The 21,464-nt window shown below is 41.6% G+C and overlaps 1 protein-coding gene across 3 annotated transcripts; it reads left to right on the top strand.

Moving 5' to 3' along the window:
- The first annotated feature begins 6,350 nt into the window (after positions 1 to 6,350).
- Positions 6,351 to 19,720, top strand: LOC116865229 (vitamin D 25-hydroxylase). 3 transcript variants are annotated; one of them, XM_032853538.1, is made up of 6 exons: positions 6,565 to 6,648; positions 8,127 to 8,269; positions 15,365 to 15,506; positions 16,079 to 16,711; positions 17,291 to 17,620; positions 18,449 to 19,720. In XM_032853538.1, the coding sequence occupies exons 2-6, from the start codon at positions 8,240 to 8,242 to the stop codon at positions 18,622 to 18,624; spliced, it is 1,311 nt and encodes a 436-aa protein (XP_032709429.1). In that variant the 5' UTR covers positions 6,565 to 6,648; positions 8,127 to 8,239; the 3' UTR covers positions 18,625 to 19,720. The 3 variants fall into 3 exon arrangements, with proteins under 3 accessions (XP_032709428.1, XP_032709429.1, XP_032709430.1); XM_032853537.1 differs by lacking the exon at positions 8,127 to 8,269 and having other exon boundaries at positions 6,351 to 6,648; XM_032853539.1 differs by lacking the exons at positions 6,565 to 6,648; positions 8,127 to 8,269 and adding an exon at positions 9,608 to 9,629.
- Positions 19,721 to 21,464: the final 1,744 nt, after the last annotated feature.

Genomic DNA, 21,464 nt, shown 5'->3' with positions numbered 1-21,464 from the left:
AATACACCTCCAAAGTCATTTTTTTCCCCTAATGTCATCTTAAAGAGACATTTCTTGACAACTCTCACCCACTAAGGTATCTCACCACACTTCATTTGATTATAATTATCTAAAGTTATTTTGTTTATTCCTCTTCCTTCTTACAAGAATGTAAATTCTAGAAGGGTGGGGACTTTGTTGGTCTTTTCACCTATGTATCTCCATTGCTTAGGATACTGGTACCTAATAGGCATCCAATAAGTATTTTTTTAACAATGAGCCTTAAGCCGTTGAAGACCATAACACTCTTGCCACTGCGGATCACAGCTAGAGGGCAGCTGTAGTAGAGTCCCATGCATGGATAGGTCCTATGTTGCAAGGAACTGCTGAGCAGTAAGGAGGAAAAGGAATGAATACCAAATGGGAATTCCCAAATAAGCAATCAGCTGCTTAATGTCAGGTAATTTAGCAAACTTGAATAGTAAGTACTGATGTGATCTGGAGTAGTGTTGTTGGGGTCCAAAGCCAACAGCCAAGAAAATTCTTGAGGTGTTTTTGGTGCAAAATGTGGTTTTATTAAAGCATCAGGACAGGAGCTACGGGCAGAAAGAGCTGCTGCCCTGGGATTGTGAAGAGCAACTGATTATATACTTTGGGGTTGGAGAAAGTAAAAGATAAGGGAAGTTCCCAAAGGATGTTCATATGCTGAAGAAGACTCACAGGATTCCTGAGGCCTTGCTATTGTCAAACCAAGGTTATTTTTCCCTCTAGCAAGGCATTCACATTAAGACAGTTGGGAGCTTCCTAGAGGAATATTATATTCTGCCTGCCTCAAGTATTTGTCAATGGGCTGTGGGTTAGAAGGACATTTAATTTTATCTACATTTCCTTCTGTCTTTGTTTCCCACATCCCCACCCCCACCTGAATTTCGATCCTTAAATTTCTAAGGTTGCTGGGGGTGGAAGGTCTTACCTTCTGTAACTTCTTCCTGCTGAATAGGAGCATAGAAATGACCCTCTGGGTCAACATGTCAGTTGGGGAATTTATATATAGGAGTTAACCAAAGGCAAAGGCAGCCAATCCAAGGTAGACAACATATATAAACCTCCTTGAGTAGAAGGGATCATTTGTCAGCTGAAAGTTATGGCAGTGAAGGAATCTTGGCACCAGGGAAGGAGACACCAGAAAGGACAATAAAAGAAGGCTAGTATTATAATAAGAGAACTCTGAATAAAAAGACCTATGATAGTTAACTAAAATTATCTTCCAGCTCTCCAGTTCTTTATTGTCATTTGAAAAAAAATTTGAGGTCTTCCATAGGTTCACAGGAATAAGAAGGCATGTTAGTTTGTTCACTGGTTTCCTGTGAAGGAGATACAGGTTTTATTCTAGATAAAGTGTGAAGAGTGTCCCTGTAATTGTATTGCAGTGGGAGCACAAATATGACCCACCCAATAGGGCCTCTATCATTTTGGAGTTAAATCCCCTGCTATATTAGACTTGTGATCCTCTAACTAAGCCATATCTCTGCGGTTCATATGGGGTGAGTTGCTAGTGACTGTCAGATAAGGTTTAGGGAGAATATGGTTTGTGCATTCATTTAGAGATTTATGAATTAACCTGGTCCCTAGTGAATAATTAGGAGCCTTATAGTCTCCATCTGTTGATAGGTCTACAGTGAGGAAAGGTTTTCCAAATAGTAACTCAAAGGGACTTAACCCTATTGATTGTTCTGGGTCAATCCCCCTTCTGAGAAGCCCTAATGGTAAAAGAATAATCCAGTTTTCTTGAGTCTCAATGCTTAAAATCTAATATCTACAAAAATGTGTTATTGAAACATTTTATCTCTATAGTAACTCTCATTTTTAATCAGAGATAGCCAAATCGGGACTAATTTGATCATAAAACAAGTCTAATTTTAATAAATTTGGCCTAATGATTTATGTAAGCTCAGCAAAAGTAGTGATTGATCATATTGATCTTTTAGAATTTACTTTGCTGGAACTTTTTATAATAAGGGATCTCTAGGTTAAACTTTTAGTATCCTCTCTAGGCCAGAAGCCAAGCCAAGTGCTTGCCATCAGACATGCCTTTAATACCTGTAGATTTGGGCAAACTCCTCTTCTGGAGGTCCCCAGTATATCCTGAGGTTCCCACACCTGCCAGGAAGTGACATTCTTTACTCACCTGTTAAGACCACTGGGAACTCTGTAAGCAAGGTATCAGGCCAACTTGGCACTTGGGTGGCTCAGTCAGTTAAGTGTCTGCCTTTGGCTGGGGTCATGATCCCATAATCCATGGATGGAGCCTTGTGTGGGTCTCCCTGCTCAGTGGGATATCTGCTTCTCTATCTTCCCCTCATCCTCTCTCTCTCAAATAAATACATAAAATCTTTAGCAACAACCACAAAAAGTATCATGCCAACATTTCCAAGGGTTTTTATTAGCTTCATGCTTCATAAAGTCAACCTTCGTTCCTTAAAGCTGTCTGGTCATATCTGAGTCTATGCGTGTCTCTCCAATAGGACATTCCAGCCAAAGCCTTGGTAAAATAACTAACGTTTCCAGTGGTGTCCCATTACAGGCAGAACACATTTTTACTGAACTTATGCGCATGACTGTAATTGCCATGAAATAAAGAATACTTATGGAGACCTTTTAAATTTCAGAGGATTCAGTTAAAGAGAAAAGTTAGTTTTCAGTTTGTTCACAGAGGAATATTTTATCTTGTTTTTTTGTGCCATAGGTATCATAAGAGGAAGTTTCCTTAGTCTGGAAGAGCAAATATTAGAGAACCAGCAATGTTTTAAACAAGAGTCACAAAAACCATAATCTTCCTCAGTTTAGTTAGTTCTGGAAATTCCTACCAATTTTAGTTTGAGGATTTTAAAGATATTTAAAAACTTGTATTTTTAAAAGTCTTTTTTATGAATCTCCTTGAAGATGAAACATGTTTTGCAAGAGAATACAAACAATAATTATAAATGACAGAAAGACTAAAAAATGGACATGGTTGAAGATCTGATGAGAGGTTACAATATAGATGTCAGGGAAGTCTGGTTATTTCTTTGACATTTAACACTTCAAAATCAGAATATTAAATGATGGCCTTATACCAGAACATATTAAAATATTAGGAATTGCATATCATCTCTAGGATAGTTGTAGCGTTTATCCAAGCAATACGACCTAAGGCTTGCGACTAGTTTAACAGTGCTTCCAGGGTTCACATACCAAATAAAAAGGCCGTATGGGTGAAGAGACTTCATTTACAATTTAGATCTTGGGAAGTTTGTTTAAAACCTCCAAGTTAGGGGCGCCTGAGTGGCTCAGTGGGTTAAAGCCTCTGCCTTCGGCTCCCGTCATGATCCCAGGGTCCTGGGATCAAGCCCCACATTGGGCTCTCTGCTCAGCGGGGAGCCTGCTTCCTCCTCTCTCTCTGCCTGCCTCTCTGCCTACTTGTGATCTCTGAGTGTCAAATAAATAAATAAAATCTTTAAAAAAAAAAAAAAACAACCTCCAAGTTATAACACATGGCTGAATAGGATTACGGATCATTACAAAACGTATTCATTTCACCAAGGTTACAGTAAGAGATTCCAAAGGCAAATATGTAGGGTTATATAGTTATTAGCAAAACTTAGCTCATTTAATATTGAGAAGTTTTAACCAAGTGATCAGAGACAAAACCTAGAAACTGGTTTTCTAGGCAGACAAAAGAGAAAAAACTTTACTTTTTCTTGTCAAGCACAGACCAACAATTCAAGAAAATTTTGTCTTTTTAACAGAGAGAAAAGTAGAATTTCAATCTTATACCACTGTACTTTTAAAGGAATTGGTTTTTTTTATTTATTTATTTTTAAAGGATTTTATTTTTTTATTTGACAAAGAGATAGAGAGCACAAGTAGGTAGCCAGCAGGCAGAAGGAGAGAGAGAAGCAGGCTTCCTGCTGAGCAGGGAGCCCGATATGGGACTCAGTCCCAGGACCCTGGAATTGTGACCTGAGCTGAAGGCAGATGCTTAAAGACTAAGCCACCCACGTGCCCTTCAGTTACTTTAAATACCAAATTATGTTCCACCTGGGTCCAATTAAAAGTCAATCAATTTGTTCCCCACTGTCATTTTTTTACTGGGAACACTGGTGAGGAAATCTGAAGTGGATACTGTTAAGTCCGAAGGGGTGCTCTTCGCTTCCCTGCAGAGAGGGAAGGAGGAGCCAGTGGTGGCAGGGGCACCCAGATGGAGTAAGAACCAGTTAGGCAGGCTGCGACCAAGGTGGTGCAGAATTAGGTGGGGAGGGGAAGGCAGATAAAAGCCGAGAGTACAGAGAAAGAGGTCTCCCGTTCCTAAAGTCTGTCAGCTTGGATAGATGAGCAGACACAGATTTTCTATCCTTAAATCTTGCCATCCGAATTGTTTCCAGTAGGTTAAAAGTCATCCCAAGAGAGAGTTCCTGGGAACTGAAAAGAGAAGGGCCATTACCAAGAAAATCCCCCTGCCAACTCATGGGTAGTCCCCCATTCGCAGGGGAGGTCAGAGGTTCTGAGTGTCAAAGCATCGGGAAACATCCCTCAAACAAAATCGCTAAGATCACCACCAGCTGTAAAGGTTCTGTAGGAGGGAGGCCTGCCCCCGCACACCCCACTTCCCCATTACATTTTAGACTACAATGGGCACTGGCATATGGAACATGAGTTTGACTTACTGTGAAGGTCCTGCCCTGAAGTGAAGGCCACGAAGAACTCACCATTTTTAACCCATGGAAAACACTAAGAAGAGTTTTAGAAGAGGAAATTTCCCAATGTTGTGACTTAAGTAGTTAGCAGAGGACATTGCCAGAGAACAGTAAAGATAGAAATCCATCATGATCCAGGCGACATCCCAACACATTAAGTCTTTATAGCCAGCTTTGCTAGGAAATGGACCCCCACTGGGTTCAGTCGGGTACAGGTTTCGGCTGGGACGGTCTTGTAGCCAGAAGTGGCTAGACCACAGATGTGGCGGAGATCACAACAGACAATGAAGAGGAAAACTCACACAGGAGTCTTAAGATTGTCAGCCATCCTGGTGACTGAGGTGGCCATCCCATGCCCAAGACAGACAACTTTGTATAAGGACAGGAATAAAGAGAGGGCATCAAGTTTCTGGGTCTTACTACCATTCAGGCCAGGTTACTACCAGCCAGAAGTCAGGCAGGTTTCTCCCCATAGAGTAGCCACAGCTAAATGATTGCAGCCTGAGCAATCAATAGGAAAGTTTTGCAATAAGACCATACTCCTCGAAAAACCCCTGGAATGAGAGTCAAGGGAGAGGAAAGTACTCACCAAGTTGGCACCGTGGCTCAGAGTCCAGATGAAAAGAATCCAAGCCCCATGTTCCAGCACCAAATGACGAGTTTTTGGAGTAGTGTTGTTGGGGTCCGGAGATGATGGCCAAGAAAGAATTCTTGAAAAGATGATTTTATTAAAGCACAGGGACAAGACCTGTGGGCATACAGAGCTACCGCACCGGGGAATTGGGAAGAGCAACTGATTATATACTTTGGGGTTGGAGGAAGTAAATATAAGGGAAGTTCCTAAAGGATGTTCATGTTGAATACCTGAAACTTTGCTATTTGTCAAGCCAAGGTTATTCTTCTGTCTAGAAAGGCATTCACATTACGACAGTTAGGAGCGTCCTGGAACAATGTTATACTCTGTCTGCCTAAAGTATTTGTCAATGGGCTGCAGGTTATAAGGACATTTAATTTTTCTACATTTCTTTCTGCCTGTTTCCTACATAGGCACCATCCCTAAGCAAGGGCAGATTACTGAGTTCTCTGTGATTGCCAAGAAGTAACCAGTTTGGGAAGACCAGAGAGGAGTGAAAAGATACATGATTAACTCAGGTTACCTGAATGTTGTGAAATCACAATTCTTAGGAGAACACATACAAAAAAGTCAATGCGTAAAGTGAACAAATGAGTAAAAAAGAACGGATAACTTTTTTTAATATTGATGATTCAGTTCTCAAGTGTTAATTCTTAAGATCGGCAGGTTTAGTTCAGGACTGAGTGCTGATAACCTTTGCAGTTTTTCACTCTTAAATATTTAAGAGTTCCTAAAAGTTCACCTTCAGAAAGGGCTGGGGTCAAGGGAAGAAGGATCCTTCTATCCCAGAGACCGTAGTTGCGCAGTATTCCGCAAGCTCTGGGTTAACACCCTGGAAAAGTCCCCCACGCTCCACCTCGCCTGGAGCCACGCCCAGATCCAAAGGGTAGCACCCGCCTCCTGCCCCTAGACTCTGAGCGCAGCAGAAGGGGGAGCGAATGTCCAGCACGGCCAACCAATGGCCAGGGAGTGGGGGCGGGACCTGGGGGGTTCCGACCAATAGGAATGCGGCGGGGCAGGAGGGCGAGCCTGATCCAAGGTGGCGGGGTTCGTAGCCCCAGCCCCGGCCGGGCTATGTGGAACCCTCCGGGTGCTGCGGCATGCGCTGCGGCGCTCGGAGGCGCCCTCTTCCTGCTGCTCTTCGCGCTGGGGATCCACCAGCTGCTGAAGCAGAGGCGGCCGACTGGCTTTCCCCCCGGGCCGTCGGGGCTGCCATTTATCGGCAACATCTACTCACTGGCCGCCTCCGGCGAGCTTCCCCACGTCTACATGAGAAAGCAGAGCCAGATATACGGCGAGGTACAGCCCGATGGGCTGCGGGTTGGGAGGGCCCGGGCCTTCCTCAGGGGTGAGCCTGACGGCCGCTCCTGGGCCCGACCTGTCGAGACGCCCCTTCCGTGTACTAGCGACTTGGACAGAAACGGGCTTCCGGGGTCGGGGTGGGTAGGAGTCCCACTGGAGGCCGCGCCCCGCCAGGGGAACCCCGCCCAGCCACGACCTCCACCCTTCCGATGCTTAGCGGGATCAGACTGGGAGCCTGTGCAGGGCGCCAAGGTTGTGCTCCGCGCCTGCGCATTGGGGCCCCGGGCTGTTGGGGTGTGGTATTTTGTTTGCTTGTGGGGTGTTTGGTTTTTTTGGTCGGCTGGTGGGTGCTAGACATGTGTGCGGTTCTACCCCTGGCTTCTCATGAAAATGAGACATCCAAGTTCTAGGTCCAGATTAATGTTAATCTAAGGATGGCTGGTCTAGGCGTCTACTGTGGGTATTAGAAAGCGCAGGTGAAGGCCCCAGGCCAAGATAGGCTCTGGAAAATAAGTATGAAAGAGCAAGTGAATTAATGAGTAAAAATCGGTGCGGAGTCCTCCAGCGCAGTGAGCAGTGTGGGCCTGACTGGCCAGGAGCATCCTCAGAGCAAACACTGGGACTGTGCCGCTGGGGGCCAGCCTCCCTTCCAAGGTGCCCTGACCTAAACTCACAACAGTCCCGCCGAGCTACCTCCGGCCTTTGCAGAGAAGCAAAGTGCAGCACAGAAATGCTGAGGGACTTGCACACAGCCACGCCGCTGCTCCCTGCAGAGCAGAAGGCCAGAACTCCAGCGTGTGATGGGAAGCGTGTCCTGACCTCAGAAGGAGACAGAAGTTTCCAGAGCATTGGCGCTGGCCGAGCTCATCTGTTCTGTATTGAATCCATTCGTGCCTTCACGCCTGTGCAGCAACAAGCCAGGCTGTGCCAGGTGCTGAGGATGCGGTGAGGAAGGCAGACACTGCCTGATGTTAGGGAGCTAGAGCCGGGGGCGGGAAGCGCGACTCTAAATATCGACCACAAATTGTGAGTGCTCTGAAGGAATAGTATAGTGTTGCTGTTAGCCAATTGTGGGATTTCAGGTTGGGGCTTAAGTCTTTATTTAAACCAGTGTTCAGGGGCTCCTGGGTGGCTCAGTGGGTTAAAGCCTCTGCCTTCGACTTAGGTCATGATCCCAGAGTCCTGGGATCAAGCCCCACATGGGGCTCTCTCCTCAGCAGGGAGCCTGCTTCCTCCCCTCTCTCTCTCTCTCTCTCTCTCTCTCTCTGCCTGCCTCTCTGCCTACCTGTGATCTCTATCTGTCAAATAAATAAATAAAATCTTTAAAAAAATAAAAATAAAAAATAAATAAACCAGTGTTTACAGGAATTATCCTAGGTTTCTGCACCTCTCTAATGGTTGACATTGTAAAAGGGAAAGTAGTCTTAGGTAAAGCAGATGTATATAATTCTTACATTTTATTGTCAACCTTCCAGTGCTCTAGGAATGAATGGATTTCTTTGATTGCCATTGAATGTATATGATCTCTGGCATGTTGGTACCATAATATTCTCATAATATCCTAGAGAGGATTCTAAGGTGTGGAAGCATGAGACTAGAAGTTGAGTCCTCTTGTCAGGTAAAACTCAACTTTTCTCGGAATTTTAATTTTTCCTCATGAGTAATGATAATAATTAGAACCAGTAAACTGCTACCAAATGTTCTTGGTTATTAATTGCAAAAGAATTTATTAGACCTATAATGTAAAAAGTATCTTTAAACCAATTATGTAAAATGCTGTCTTGCAGAATAGGAAATTGTTTTTCTTATATTCCCTGTGCTGTACACTTTATTCCCATGACTTATTCCATAACTGAAGGGTTGTACCTCCCGCTCACCTTCATCCGTTTTGTCCACCCACCCACCCTCTCTCCTCTGGCAACCACCAGTTCTCTGTATTTATGAGCCTGTTTCTGCTTTTGTTTGTTTTGTTTTTAGATTTTACATATAAGTGAAATCATATGGTATTTGTCTTTTTCTGTTGGACCTATTTCACTTAGCATAATAGCCTCTGTGTCCATTCATGTTGTCATCGTTTTTAAGGCTGAGTAATACTCCATTGTGTATGTATACATTATATTTCATCTTCTTTTTTTTAAGTTTTTATTTATTTGTTTGACAAAGATCACAAGTAGGCAGACAGAGGCGGGGAGGGGGAAGCAGGCTCCCTGCTGAGCAGAGAGCCCAATGCGGGGCTCGATCCCAGGACCCTGAGATTATGACCTGAGCCAAAGGCAGAAACTTTAACCCACTGAGCCACCCAAGTGCCCCTATATTCCATCTTCTTCATACATTCATGTATTGATGGACATTTACATTGATTCCGTATATTCGCTGTTATACTTATTAATGCTGTAATAAACATAGCAGTGCATATATCTTTTTGAAATAGTGTTTTCAGTTTCTTTAGACAAATACCCAAGAGTGGAATTACTGAATTGTATGCTATTTTTTTAAAGACTATTTGAGAGAGAGAGAGAGAGAGAGAGAGAGTGCATGGGCCCACACAAGTTGGGGGAGGGGCAAAAAGAGAGGGGAAGCAGACTCCCTCCTGAGCACAGAGTTGTTCCTGAGGTCACTATATAAGTCAAAACCAGGAGTCAGACACAACTAACTGAGCCACCCAAGTGCCCCTGTATACTATTTCTAATTTTAATTTTTTGAGGCACCTCCATACCGTTTTTGCAGTGGCTGCAATTTATTTTCTCTCACCAACAGTGTATAAGGGAAACTTTTTCTCCACATCTTTGCCAACACTCATAATTTCTTCTTTTTGATACCAGCCTTTTTTTTTTTTTTTTTTTTTTTTTAAGTAGGCCCCATGCCCAGCGTGGAGCCACTTGGGGCTTGAACTCACAGCCTTGAAATCAAGACCTGAGCTGAGATCACGAGGAAGGACTGAGCCACCCAGGCACCCCAGATACTAGCCATTCTGACAGGTATAAGGTGATATCTTATTGTGGCTTTGATGTACATTTCCCTGTTGATTAGTGATGTTGAGCATCTTTTCATGTGTCTTATGATATGTGTATGTCTTCTTTGGAAAAGTGCCTATTCAGGTCCTCTGCACATTTCTAATTGGATTGTTTTTCTCATGTTGAGTTGTATAATTTCTTTATATATTTTGGATATCAAACTCTTTTTGGATATATCATTTGCAGATACCGTCTCCTATTCAGTAGGTTGCCTTTTCAGTTTTTTGTTGCTGTTGCTGTTTTTGTTTTTTTATTGGTTTCCTTTGCTGTGTAAAAGTTTTTCTTTTGGTGTAGTCCCAATAGTTTATTTTTGATTTTGTTTCTCTTGTCTGAGGAAACCTATCCATAAATAAATTGCTAAGGGAAATGACCAGGAGATTACTCTCTATCTTCTCTTCTAGGATTTTTATGGTTTCACGACTCACATTTAGGTCTTTAATACATTTAGAGTTTATTTTTATATATGGTATAAGAAAGCCTTCCAGTTTCATTCTTTACATGTATTGGTCCAGTTTTCCCAGCACCATTTGTTGAAGAGACTGTCTTTCCTCCATTGCATATTCTTTTCTCCTTTGCTGTAGATTAATTGACTATATAATTGGCAGTTTATTTCTATGCTCTCTTTTCTGTTCCAATAATCTGTGTGTCTGTTTTTGTGCCAGGATCGTAGTATTTTATTATATCTTTGTAGTATATCTTGACATCTGGGATTATAATACCACCAGTTTTGTTTTTCTTTTTCAAGATTGTTGTGGCTTTTCAGGGTCTTTTATGGTTCCATACCAATTTTAGGATTATTTGTTCTAGATTTCTAGTTCTGTGAAAAATGCTCTTTGTATTTTGATAGTAATTCATAGATCTTTAGACTGCTTTGGATAGTTTGGACATTTTAAAAATATTGGTTCTTCTAACCCATGAACGTGGAATATCTTTCCATCTGTGTCATCTTCAATTTTCTTTTATTAGTGTTTTATAGATTTCAGAGTACAAGTTTTTCACCCCCTTGGTTAAATTTATTCTTGGATATTTTATTATTTTTGGTGCTACCATAAATGGAATTGTTTTATTAATTTCTTTTTCTGCTACTTTGTTATTAGTTATGGCAATGCAACAGATTTCTGTATTTTTTTAAAAGATTTTATTTATTTATTTGACAGAGAGAGAGAGAGATCACAAGGAGGCAGAGAGGCAGGCAGAGAGAGAGAGGAGGAAGCAGGCTCCCTGCTGAGCAGAGATCCTGATGCGGGGCTCCATCCCAGGACCCTGAGATCATGACCTGAGCCGAAGGCAGAGGCTTTAACTCACTGAGCCACCCAGGCGCCCCAGATTTCTGTATATTGATTTTGTGGTCTACAACTTTACTTATTCACTTGTTACTTCTGATAGTGTTTTGGTGAAGTCTTTAGGGTTTTCGATGTATGGTATCATGTCATCTACAAATAGTTTTACTTCTTTCTTACCAATTTTGCTGCCTTTTATTATTTTTCTTGTTTGATTGCTGTAGCTAGGACTACCAGTGCTATGTTGAATGAAAGTGGTGAGAGTGGACATCCTTGTCTTGTTCCTGATCTTAAAGGAAAAACTCTTAGTTTTTCACCATTATGTGTGATGTTAGCTGTGGGTTTGTCATATATGGTCTGTATTATATTGAGGTATATTCCCTCTAAACCCACTTTGTTGAGAGGTTTCATTGTGAATGGATGTTGAATTTTTTCAAATGCTTTTTCTGCATCTATTGAAATGATCATATATTTTTTTTAGATTTTATTTATTTATTTGACAGACATAGCCAGAGAGGGAGCACAAGCAGGGGGAGTGGGAGAGGGAGAAGCAGGTCTCCCACTGAGCAGGGAGCTGCATGCGGGGCTTGATCCCAGGAACCCGGGATCATGACCTGATCACAAAAGGCAGAGGTTTAATGACTGAGCCACCCAGACACCCCTGATCGTATTATTTTTATCTTTCATTTTGTTTATGTGGTGCATCACTTGGATTGATTTTTGAGTATTGAAACAGTCTTGCATCCCCAGAATAAAAAGAAGGAGAGTGCACCAAGAAAGGCTTCGTAGAGCATGTTCCCTAAAGACTTGGTATGGTAGACAGTATGGCAGTGAAGGGAGGCATTTCAAGTGAGAAAACAGCCCAAGCAAAGGTTGAAAAGTGGGAGACAATTGTTTATCAGTTTTCATCAGTGGCTCTTTTCTCATCCCTCTCTTACTAGCCCATCACCAATGGTGTTCTGTAATAGTATATTTAGATGTATGTCTCCATATTCAACATACAGTTATCAGTTACCAGCATCTGCTACATACTGTCCTAGGTGTGAAGATATATAGTAAACAAAACAGTAGTAAAAATCCCTGTCCTAGTGTAGCTTACGTTCTCCTGGGGGCCGAGGTGGGCGGGGAGGAGATGGGCAATATAAATAGAATAGGTAAATCTATAATACATCAGAGTACAGAGTGTGAAGTCAACTAAATTAGGTGGGAGGAGATGGAGAAGGCTAAGGGGTAGAATTTTAACTGGGGGTAGAGCAGGCCTCACCACAAAGAAGACATTTGAGCAAAGCCTTAAAGGAAATGAAGGAGCAAACTCTAGAAATAACTGGGGAAAGAACATTCCAGGCCAAAAGAACACATACAAAGAACACATACAAAAGAACACATACAAAGGCCCTGAAACAGGAGGATGTCGTGTTGAGAATCACTTATAAAGAAACAAGTTGAGAGGCTGTTGTGATAACATGAGGGAAAATGAAGGTGGCTTGGATCAGAGTGTCAGGGATGGAAGGGTAAGAAATTGCCGTCTCCTGCTTATATTCTGAAAATAGGAGCAATGTGATTCGAAGCAGTGATGTGGGGTTGGGGAGAAAAAGAGAGTCAACACAGGCAGTTTGGCTCCTGAACAGCTGGAAGGATGGATGGAGTGCTCATTACCGAGACACTGAAAAATTGTGGGCAGAGCTGGTTTGCAGGGAGGGGAAGAAACTTGATGACCACAGACTGACTTCTAGAAGGGAAGGAAAGTGTTTCACAAACCTTTACTGAAAGTCCTTGAAAACAACATATACTAGAATAGATGCTACTTCAAATGACAGTTTCCCCAGTTTTACCCTCAAACAGGGGACCAAATATTTGAGTGAAGGTAGATTGTATAACAACTTTCTCAAGCCATGGCTCCTCCTTGGTCTTTGTAATCCAGTGTCCATACCTGGTAGCTTCCCCCTGCAATATGACTCTCCTGTTTGTTTTTGATCCATATTAACACAGCTTTCAACCCACGGGGTCTTCTACCATTCTTGTGAAACCATCCGTCTGTTTTTTTCCTGCATCGGAACAACTTAACTGCCTGTTCACTAATGCCATCCTTTCCTGCTGTGATACTTGTGATTTATTATAAGAAATACATACTTGGTTTTTGTTTCTTCCCTGGGAATTTCCTAAGTGTTGAAACTAATAAAGGTGTCTTTTGTTATCCGTGACAAACCCTTTTCAACCACACCTGAGTTTATGCTAATGAGGTATTTTTTGGACAGTCCCTAAAATGGGAGTTTATTGCCAGGAGAACCAATCATGATTAGAGGGTTCGAACTCTCAGGCATACCCCCACTACCTCTGGAAAAGGGAGAGAGGCTAGAAGATGAATCAGTCACCAATGACCCATGACGTAGTTAATTTTGCGTAGGTAATAAACATCCATAAAAACCTCTGAATTAGAGAGTTCAGAGAGCTTCCATGTTGGTGAGTGGGTAGAGGTGAGCAGAGGATAGAAAGCATGCCTGGGCAGAACCTGGACACTCCAGTTCCCTCTCCCCGTACCTTCCCTATGCATAGCTTCCATACGGCTGTTCCTGATTTGTGTCCTTCTATAATAAACCATTAGTCTAGTAATGCTTTCCCTGAATTCTCTGAATCACTCTAAGATATTAATGGGACCCAAGGAGGAAGTCGTGGGAACCTCTGATTTATAGCCTGTTGGTCAGAAGCACCTGGACTTGCTAATGGCATCTGAAGTGGGGACAGGGAGCAGTCCTGAGGGACTGAACCCTTAACTTGTGGGCTCTGACACGATCCCTGGGTAGATAGTGTCAAGAATTGAGTTAAATTCTAGGATACCTAGCTGGTGTCCCAGAATTGCTGAGGTGTGGAAAACCCGCACAGCTGGTGTCAGAGAGTTGAAGTAGAGTGTTGAGATTATAGGAGACACAGGAGGAGGCATTTTCCCTTTATATCTGTTAAAATTACACTTCTGGGAAACGACTTTAAGACCATTCCATTACTGCTTTGGGAACTGAAAGAGTCCCACTTTTGCTCAGCTAGTAGCCATTCTGTTGGCACTGAAACTCTTACACTGCCACTTTTGACTAATGCACTGCTTGTCACACGTAGTCCATGCTACTTCCCCAAGGTTCTGGACATTTCTACTGCTTGGTTGGCAGAGCCTTTCCCTATGCCAAAGACTCTGTTGTTCAGCGGGTGCTTCTGTTCCTATTTGGAGGTCTTCACCACAATTTTTTTCCTGTCATTACGTCTGCTGAACTTCTGTTCCCCATTAAATTTCCTATTTGGGATTTTTCCCCCAAACTAGTGTAAACCGTAGTTAAAACTCCTTTACTTATTTGCACAGAGATGAGGGTTGACTCAGTATTTTGGCCCTAAAAAGCTTTCAGCCAGACCCTGAGAGAGTCTTTGCACCCCACTGATAAAGTGGTATTGTTCGCTCATTGGACTAGCTAGAGTAGACTACGGGAGGTGTTCTGTTGTAAGTGAACCTGAGCTGAAGTGCATGAGAAGCTCCAGGAAGACATAGGATGGATATTCTGTCTTGCCTTCCTCTTAGCTGAGGGGCACCCGCCTGTGCCGATGTGGTAAATGTCTTTTCTCCAAGATCAGATTCCCTTTGGGGCCTGCTGTGTTAACTTCATGAAAGTCAGGGACCCAAATAAAATGAGCCTTATTATAAGACATTTATACTTCAAAGTCATCTCTCAGGTAACCCCCTCCCCTATCTAAGCCTGGAGTAATGAATAATATAGAGAGGATGCTGCTTCCTCACTTATCTTGGAAATAAAAAGATCTCACTGAATGCGTTGAGTTGGAATGAATCTTAAGAGCGTCCGAAGCGGGGCACCTGGATGGCTCAGTGGGTTGAGCCTCTGCCTTCGGCTCGGGTTGTGGTCTTGGGGTCCTGGGATGGAGCCTCACCTTGGGTTCTCTGCTCAGCGGGGAGCCTGCTTCCCCCTCTCTTTCTGCCTGCCTCTCTGCCTACTTGTGATATCTCTCTCTGTCAAATAAATAAATAAAATATTAAAAAAAAAAAAAAAAAAAGCATCCGAAGCAAGTATCGTATTTCCTGCGGCTCCCCTGAAGCCCAGAAAGGTTAAGGGTTCTGCCCAGGTTCCTATATTTGTTTAATGACAAAGCTTAAACTAGAATCCAGGCTTTCTGAGCCCAGTACTCTCTTCCTTATACCATTTATAAGATTATGTTTTCAGGCACTGACCGGGTAATGAAATCATCATGGTTGCTATGCCTTGTAGACCGAAGGCACTCAGAAATTGTCAGTTGAATAATACATCCTGCCATTTTCAGGGAAGTAACAAATACTGGGAAAACTGGGCTTAGCACTTGTGGATTTCCATAGTTTATTTCTCCATTTCTCCGTTTTGTCATTTAAATGTTTTTCTTTTCTTCTCAAAGATCTTCAGTTTAGATCTCGGAGGAATATCAGCTGTGGTTTTAAATGGCTATGATGTAGTAAAGGAATGCCTTGTTCATCAAAGTGAGATTTTTGCAGACAGACCATGCCTTCCTTTATTCATGAAGATGACAAAAATGGGAGGTATGTTTATTTTCACCTATTTAGTTAATTTTGTGGGGACACAGACACTCAATTCATAGTATCCTCCTTTTGCCTTGAGTATTTCCACAACACTGACACCTCATCCAGGCTTCCTTAGCCTCTCCCAGGGTTACCTTGGTAGTAGCATATGCCTTTAATGGGAGAAAATCTGTCTTCTAAAATCTAGAAACAGAAACAGAAAATTTCTGATCCTATAAGGATGATTTTCAGTTGTTTTCTTAGTCCAAGATACATGCAGTGGCTTTTCTTTTGTAGATAAGACTTATTATAATAGATAATAAAGTCACTAGGTTTAGTTCATCCAGGATGAATTACACAGGACTGTCTAGTTTCTTGTGGTGGGAGAATTACAGGTCTTTTCTGCCTGTCCCCAGATAAAAAGTAGGCGAGCTTTATCTGTGGCAGGGAACAAGGTCTAGTTTTAGTTTTAGAGAAAGATAATTTGGAGAAGCATGACTAACCATCCTTTTTTACTCTGTAGCATTTTCAGGTGCTTGATACAGGAATGTAGGAATGATAAAGTTTTTTTAATACTTTTTTTTTCCCCCCAGGCTTACTCAATTCCAGATATGGCCGAGGATGGGTTGATCACAGAAAATTAGCTGTAAATAGCTTCCGCTGTTTCGGATATGGCCAAAAGTCTTTTGAATCTAAAATCTTAGAAGAAACCAAATTTTTTATTGATGTTATTGAAACATACAAAGGTAGACCTTTTGACTTTAAACAGTTAATAACAAATGCTGTTTCAAACATAACCAATCTGATCATTTTTGGAGAACGATTCACTTATGAAGACACTGATTTTCAGCACATGGTTGAGTTATTTAGTGAAAATGTGGAACTGGCTGCCAGCGCCTCAGTCTTCCTGTATAACGCCTTTCCATGGATCGGCATCTTCCCTTTTGGAAAACATCACCAGCTGTTTAGAAATGCAGCTGTGGTCTATGATTTTCTCTCCAGACTTACTGAAAAAGCTTCCATCAACAGAAAGCCTCAGTCACCTCAGCATTTTGTTGATGCTTATTTAGATGAGATGGATCAAGGTAAAAATGACCCATCATGTACTTTCTCCAAAGAAAACCTCATTTTTTCCGTGGGTGAACTCATCATTGCTGGAACTGAAACTACAACCAATGTGCTACGGTGGGCAATTCTTTTCATGGCCCTTTATCCTAACATTCAAGGTGAGGGTCCTCTTGACCGCAGGGCTGTCCTACATCTAGGGCTCACACAATGTTTTAGAGCCTTTGGCTGTCTATGTACAAAACATTTTATTTAGGAATTTCTGCTGTGCTAGCCAAGAAGAAAAATATTTCATAGTTATAGAGTTTTATATCTGTTCTCTCAAGTCATGTAAGAACCTCAGAGATAGGTCTTATTATGCCTGTTTATAAAGGAGGGGAGTGGCTAAGTAGCTGATTTGCCCAAGCTCAGCCCCTGGAGTGGCAGAGCAGGGGCCTGAACCCTGCTTTTTTTTTTTTTTTTTTAATTCAAGTTTTATGTTTCATTATTTCCCTTGCCAAGAGTGATGTTATTCCAGTTGTAGATTCATTTAATTTTTATTTTTATTACTTTTAGTGTGTTTTTCACAACAAAGATACTCAGAATATTGGTTTCTGGTGGCACACAATATATAGCATATTTTCAAATAGAATCTGGCTGTCACCATACCTTGTTGACTTACTATAAGTTATCCAAAGGGAAATGACTTTGGATAGAATTCTAAGAATTGCATAATAACTTGAACACTTTTTCTCTGACAGGACAAGTTCAGAAAGAGATCGATTTAATTATGGGACCCACTGGGACACCTTCTTGGGATGACAAAAGCAAAATGCCTTATACGGAGGCAGTTTTGCATGAAGTTTTAAGATTCTGTAATATCGTGCCATTAGGGATTTTCCATGCAACCTCTGAAGATGCAGTTGTACGTGGTTATTCTATTCCTAAAGGCACAACAGTAATTACCAACCTTTATTCTGTCCATTTTGATGAAAAGTACTGGAGAAACCCAGAAATATTCTCTCCTGAGCGATTTCTGGACAGCAGTGGATGTTTTGCCAAGAAGGAGGCTTTGGTTCCTTTTTCCCTAGGTAAGAGAACTTTCACAGGGATACAACTGTAGGACAGAGGGTAATGATGATTGATGATGTATGACATCTTAATCAGAAACATTCTGCTGTAGAATTAAAGATTCCAACTCTGAAAATACAGCAGTGATTCTTGCAGGAGAGATTGGTATAATTAGAGGTCATTAACACTAGTTTCTACTCAACAGTTAATTCAGTAACTAGAAAGAAAGTGTTGAGAAGGTCTGGCTTCTGAAACTTTTTTGCTTGTGGATTTTGGCTTGTAATCAAAACCTGTAGAGCTAGAAGTCACTAACAGGTAGCTTGAGAGACTGAGACGCGGGGGGAAGAAGTGACATCAGAATTTGAAGTGCAACTGAAACATAGCTTTCTTGGCTCCTTGTTTATTGTACTTCATCTCCAAAAATATTGCTTCTGCGGTGAAAAAGTACACGGACCACAAGACCCATGGAAGACGGACTGGAAAGGAAACTCTTCCTTTCGTTGGGAAAGGGTTCACTTTTAGTCATTTGAAATGAAATACACTTCTGGTCTATAGAACAAAATGGCACGCCTGAGATATGATCTTTCGTGGCATATCGTGGGCTGTGTTGCAGTGTGCAAGGCAAGTGTGGAGGGGGATTAATAAGCTTACAGAAGTCCATGATACAAGAGAAGGTAAAGAAATGGGCTCTGGGAGCTGAAGTGCCAGTTGTTATTCCTTTTAATAAGCATAACTGCCTCTAACTTTCTTTTAAATACCAGATTTCCTGAATGGTACCCATATAGTAGATGTAAATTTTGGTAAATACTATGGATTTTTAAAAATTATGTCTGTTCTTTCCTGTTTAGGGAAAAGGCATTGCCTTGGAGAGCAGCTGGCTCGGTTGGAAATGTTCCTGTTTTTCACAGCATTGCTTCAGCGGTTTCACGTGCATTTCCCACACGGGCTGGTTCCCGATCTGAAGCCCAGATTAGGCATGACATTGCAACCCCAGCCCTACCTCATCTGTGCAGAAAGACGCTGAAAGTGCATGGACATCTTGTGGGAGAATGTTATCTGGTTGCCTTTTAGCCCTGAACCTTGTTTATCTAATCAGTGTGTGTGTTTGGACAAAAAGTCACAGCATCACAAAGCCAAACGAACACATACATGTCTTTGAAAATAGTACTAAAGCAATAATAAGCATTAGCTGTGGTTTTTTCCAAGCTTTTGTGACTTCTAAGGTGGAATTATCTGTGGAGGAAAACAAAGGTGCAAATGACAGATGTTGCTTAAGAAAGCCGGGCCATGGATGCCCTGAGCACCTGGTACCCCTTTTCGTTTCTTGATTCCATCTTGCTCTTGTCCAGGGGACTTTGCTTCCAAATGTCAATGCCAGTTCCCTTCAGATAAGATATTATCATTAATGGGTAGTGTGGTAGGAGTCCAGTTTAATAGCGGACTAAAGAAATTAGAACCTAAGTAAACGAGTTTGGAGTACAGAGATATTTTAGACATAGTGGCAGATAGTAGAGGAAATATCTATGTATTTAAGAAACTGCCAGTGCTTTCAAAACGTGCTCCCTATTATGTCTGCATAAGAATTACCTTGTTTTTATTACAAATGAGGGTCCCTGTGCCCTGGGTATTCATCCTACCACCAGTTCTATAGAAGGAAATTACAGTAATGTAATTATAATAAAAAATGATACTCCAAAAGTAATTATTCTTTATAGGCCCAGACATTTTTCCTAGTACCATTTTTTTTTTCTAAACCATCACAGCTCTTAAAGATGGAATCGTTTTACCTTTTAAAGGTCTCCAGCCATTTCCTTGGGTTACTGTTATTTTTCTGAAGAGAATACTGTACAAATCCAAAAAACATGCTGTAGAGCCCGGGTAAATGTGTACGTTGGGACACTTGAGGATGATGGGCTTCTAGTAGTAATGATGCCAGGAAAATAAGCGTGAACTGTGACTGTCCTGCTCACACTGCTATGTATTTTCACCCATTTATAGTTGTTGTAACGTGATTTCTTCTAATGTTATACATCAAGGATTTCTGCTCTTGTAACTTGGCTCATGAATAGTCACAGCCTTAGAGTAAATGCACTTAACAACGACTTCTATTAAGAATATGAATTTAAGGGACGCCTGGGTGGCTCAGTTGGTTAAGCCGCTGCCTTCGGCTCAGGTCATGATCCTGGGGTCCTGGGATCGAGTCCCGCATCGGGCTCCTTGCTCGGCAGGGAGCCTGCTTCCTCCTCTCTCTCTGCCTGCCTCTCTGCCTACTTGTGTGTACTCTCTCTCTCTGACAAATAAATCTTTAAAAAAAAAAAAAGAATATGAATTTAACTTTAATATTTTCAAGTTTCTGTGTGATGAATCAGGAGTCTTTGCATCTCTGATCTATTAAGATGTTTCTGGTTGCAAGGGGAAAAAGTCCTGGGCAAATTTACTTGAATGATAAAGGAGAAATTAGGCGGTAGTGTGGCAGTTTGAGAGTAGGTATGACCTACATGCTCCACAGTATCATCAAGGATCTCTTGTTCACATCCCTCAATTTTGCCTCCCAGGTGGTCTCCGCTTTATCTTAAGACTGAATTACAAAAGTACATGTGTTTTGCCTCCTTGTTTAGACTGAGCTTGGATTGTTTCTGGGGGAGTGAGGGAGCTTTTCAGATATTCTCCCAAAACTGTTCTTTGTGTCCCATAGGTCCTAACTAAGTTATGTGCCCATCTTTTAAAACTATGTCTTTTGAGTGGAATTATGGTTCACTTAGGCCTGACTACTAGAGCCATTGATGGAGTTGGCTTCCTGCAAAGTACATGTGCTACATTGGGGCAGTATAGTTATCTAAACAAAAATAAGGAGAGTTATGAGGAGAAGAGGAACTCCTGACTAGCAGACTAATTATGATATCTAACTCATTGCCTTCTAACCATTTGCTAAGCCAAGCAACTTTCCCACCTGCTTCCCTGACTCTTGACAATTGTGGTCATTCAAATTACTGTTTGATCTTTGCTTTTACTTTAACACAGCAAATCTGTCATCCCTGGGCCTCCTACTTACTGTCATTTCTCCTATGAATGCTTAGGTTGAACTCTATAGACTGGGAGTTCTGGAAGCTTGGTGGTCTTAGCAAAGAATTTAGTGAACTGAAATAGATTATGATCCAAATTAAGGAGGTCTTATTTTGCTCTTGAGTACTATCACTGTTTTTTTTCTAGGATGATTAAGACCTTCATGAATCTACAGAGAATAAAGAACTTGCTACTTATTTTCTTTACTGTTAGAAATTACCTAAAGGAATGTTCTACTTTTTCTTACTGAAGTTAATGCCAACCTGACAAAAATCTTTTACAAAATGTAGATTTTTAACTTGTAAAGGTAAAAGAGCTTTAATCTCACTTAATGTGCTCACGTTGTAACCAAGAAATAGGGGTTCAGATAGGAGAAGTAATTTCCCTAATTCATTACAAAGCCATGTCCTTCATCCCATATTCTTTTTACTCCTAATGATTTTTACTACGCTTTACAGTTTATTGTAAGGTTGGTTTTTATATAGTGTCAACTGTTGACTGTTTGGAGCCAAGTAACTGTGGTAAAAATAAAATACTGCATTTTTGGAAAATCACAAAAAAAACTTTTTGAAGATTTTATGTATTTGAGAGAAAGTGATAGCAAGAGAGAGCAGGAGCAGGGAGGAGAGGGAGAAGCAGACTCCCTGCTGAGGAGGGAGCCCAACATGGGACTCGATCCCAATACTGTGAGATCACAGCCTAAGCCGAAGGCAGGCACTCAACTGAGCCACCCGGGTGCCCCAGAAAAATATAAACTAACATGAATTAGTAAGTAATCCATAATGGAAAATATTTATTTGG

The sequence above is a fragment of the Lontra canadensis genome, unplaced genomic scaffold, assembly GCF_010015895.1.
Source record: "Lontra canadensis isolate GAN:19392208 unplaced genomic scaffold, GSC_riverotter_1.0 scaffold7, whole genome shotgun sequence".
NCBI classification, from domain to species: domain Eukaryota; kingdom Metazoa; phylum Chordata; class Mammalia; order Carnivora; family Mustelidae; genus Lontra; species Lontra canadensis.
This window is presented reverse-complemented; position numbering and strand designations above follow the sequence as displayed.

Excerpts from the sequence above, each read along its gene's own strand:
- LOC116865229 (XM_032853537.1), top strand. The coding sequence starts at position 6,355 with ATGCGGCGGGGCAGGAGGGCGAGCCTGATCCAAGGTGGCGGGGTTCGT. Across the intron at positions 6,649-15,364 it reads AGAGCCAGATATACGGCGAG|ATCTTCAGTTTAGATCTCGG; the intron begins GTACAGCCCGAT and ends TTCTTCTCAAAG. Across the intron at positions 17,621-18,448 it reads TTTGGTTCCTTTTTCCCTAG|GGAAAAGGCATTGCCTTGGA; the intron begins GTAAGAGAACTT and ends TTTCCTGTTTAG.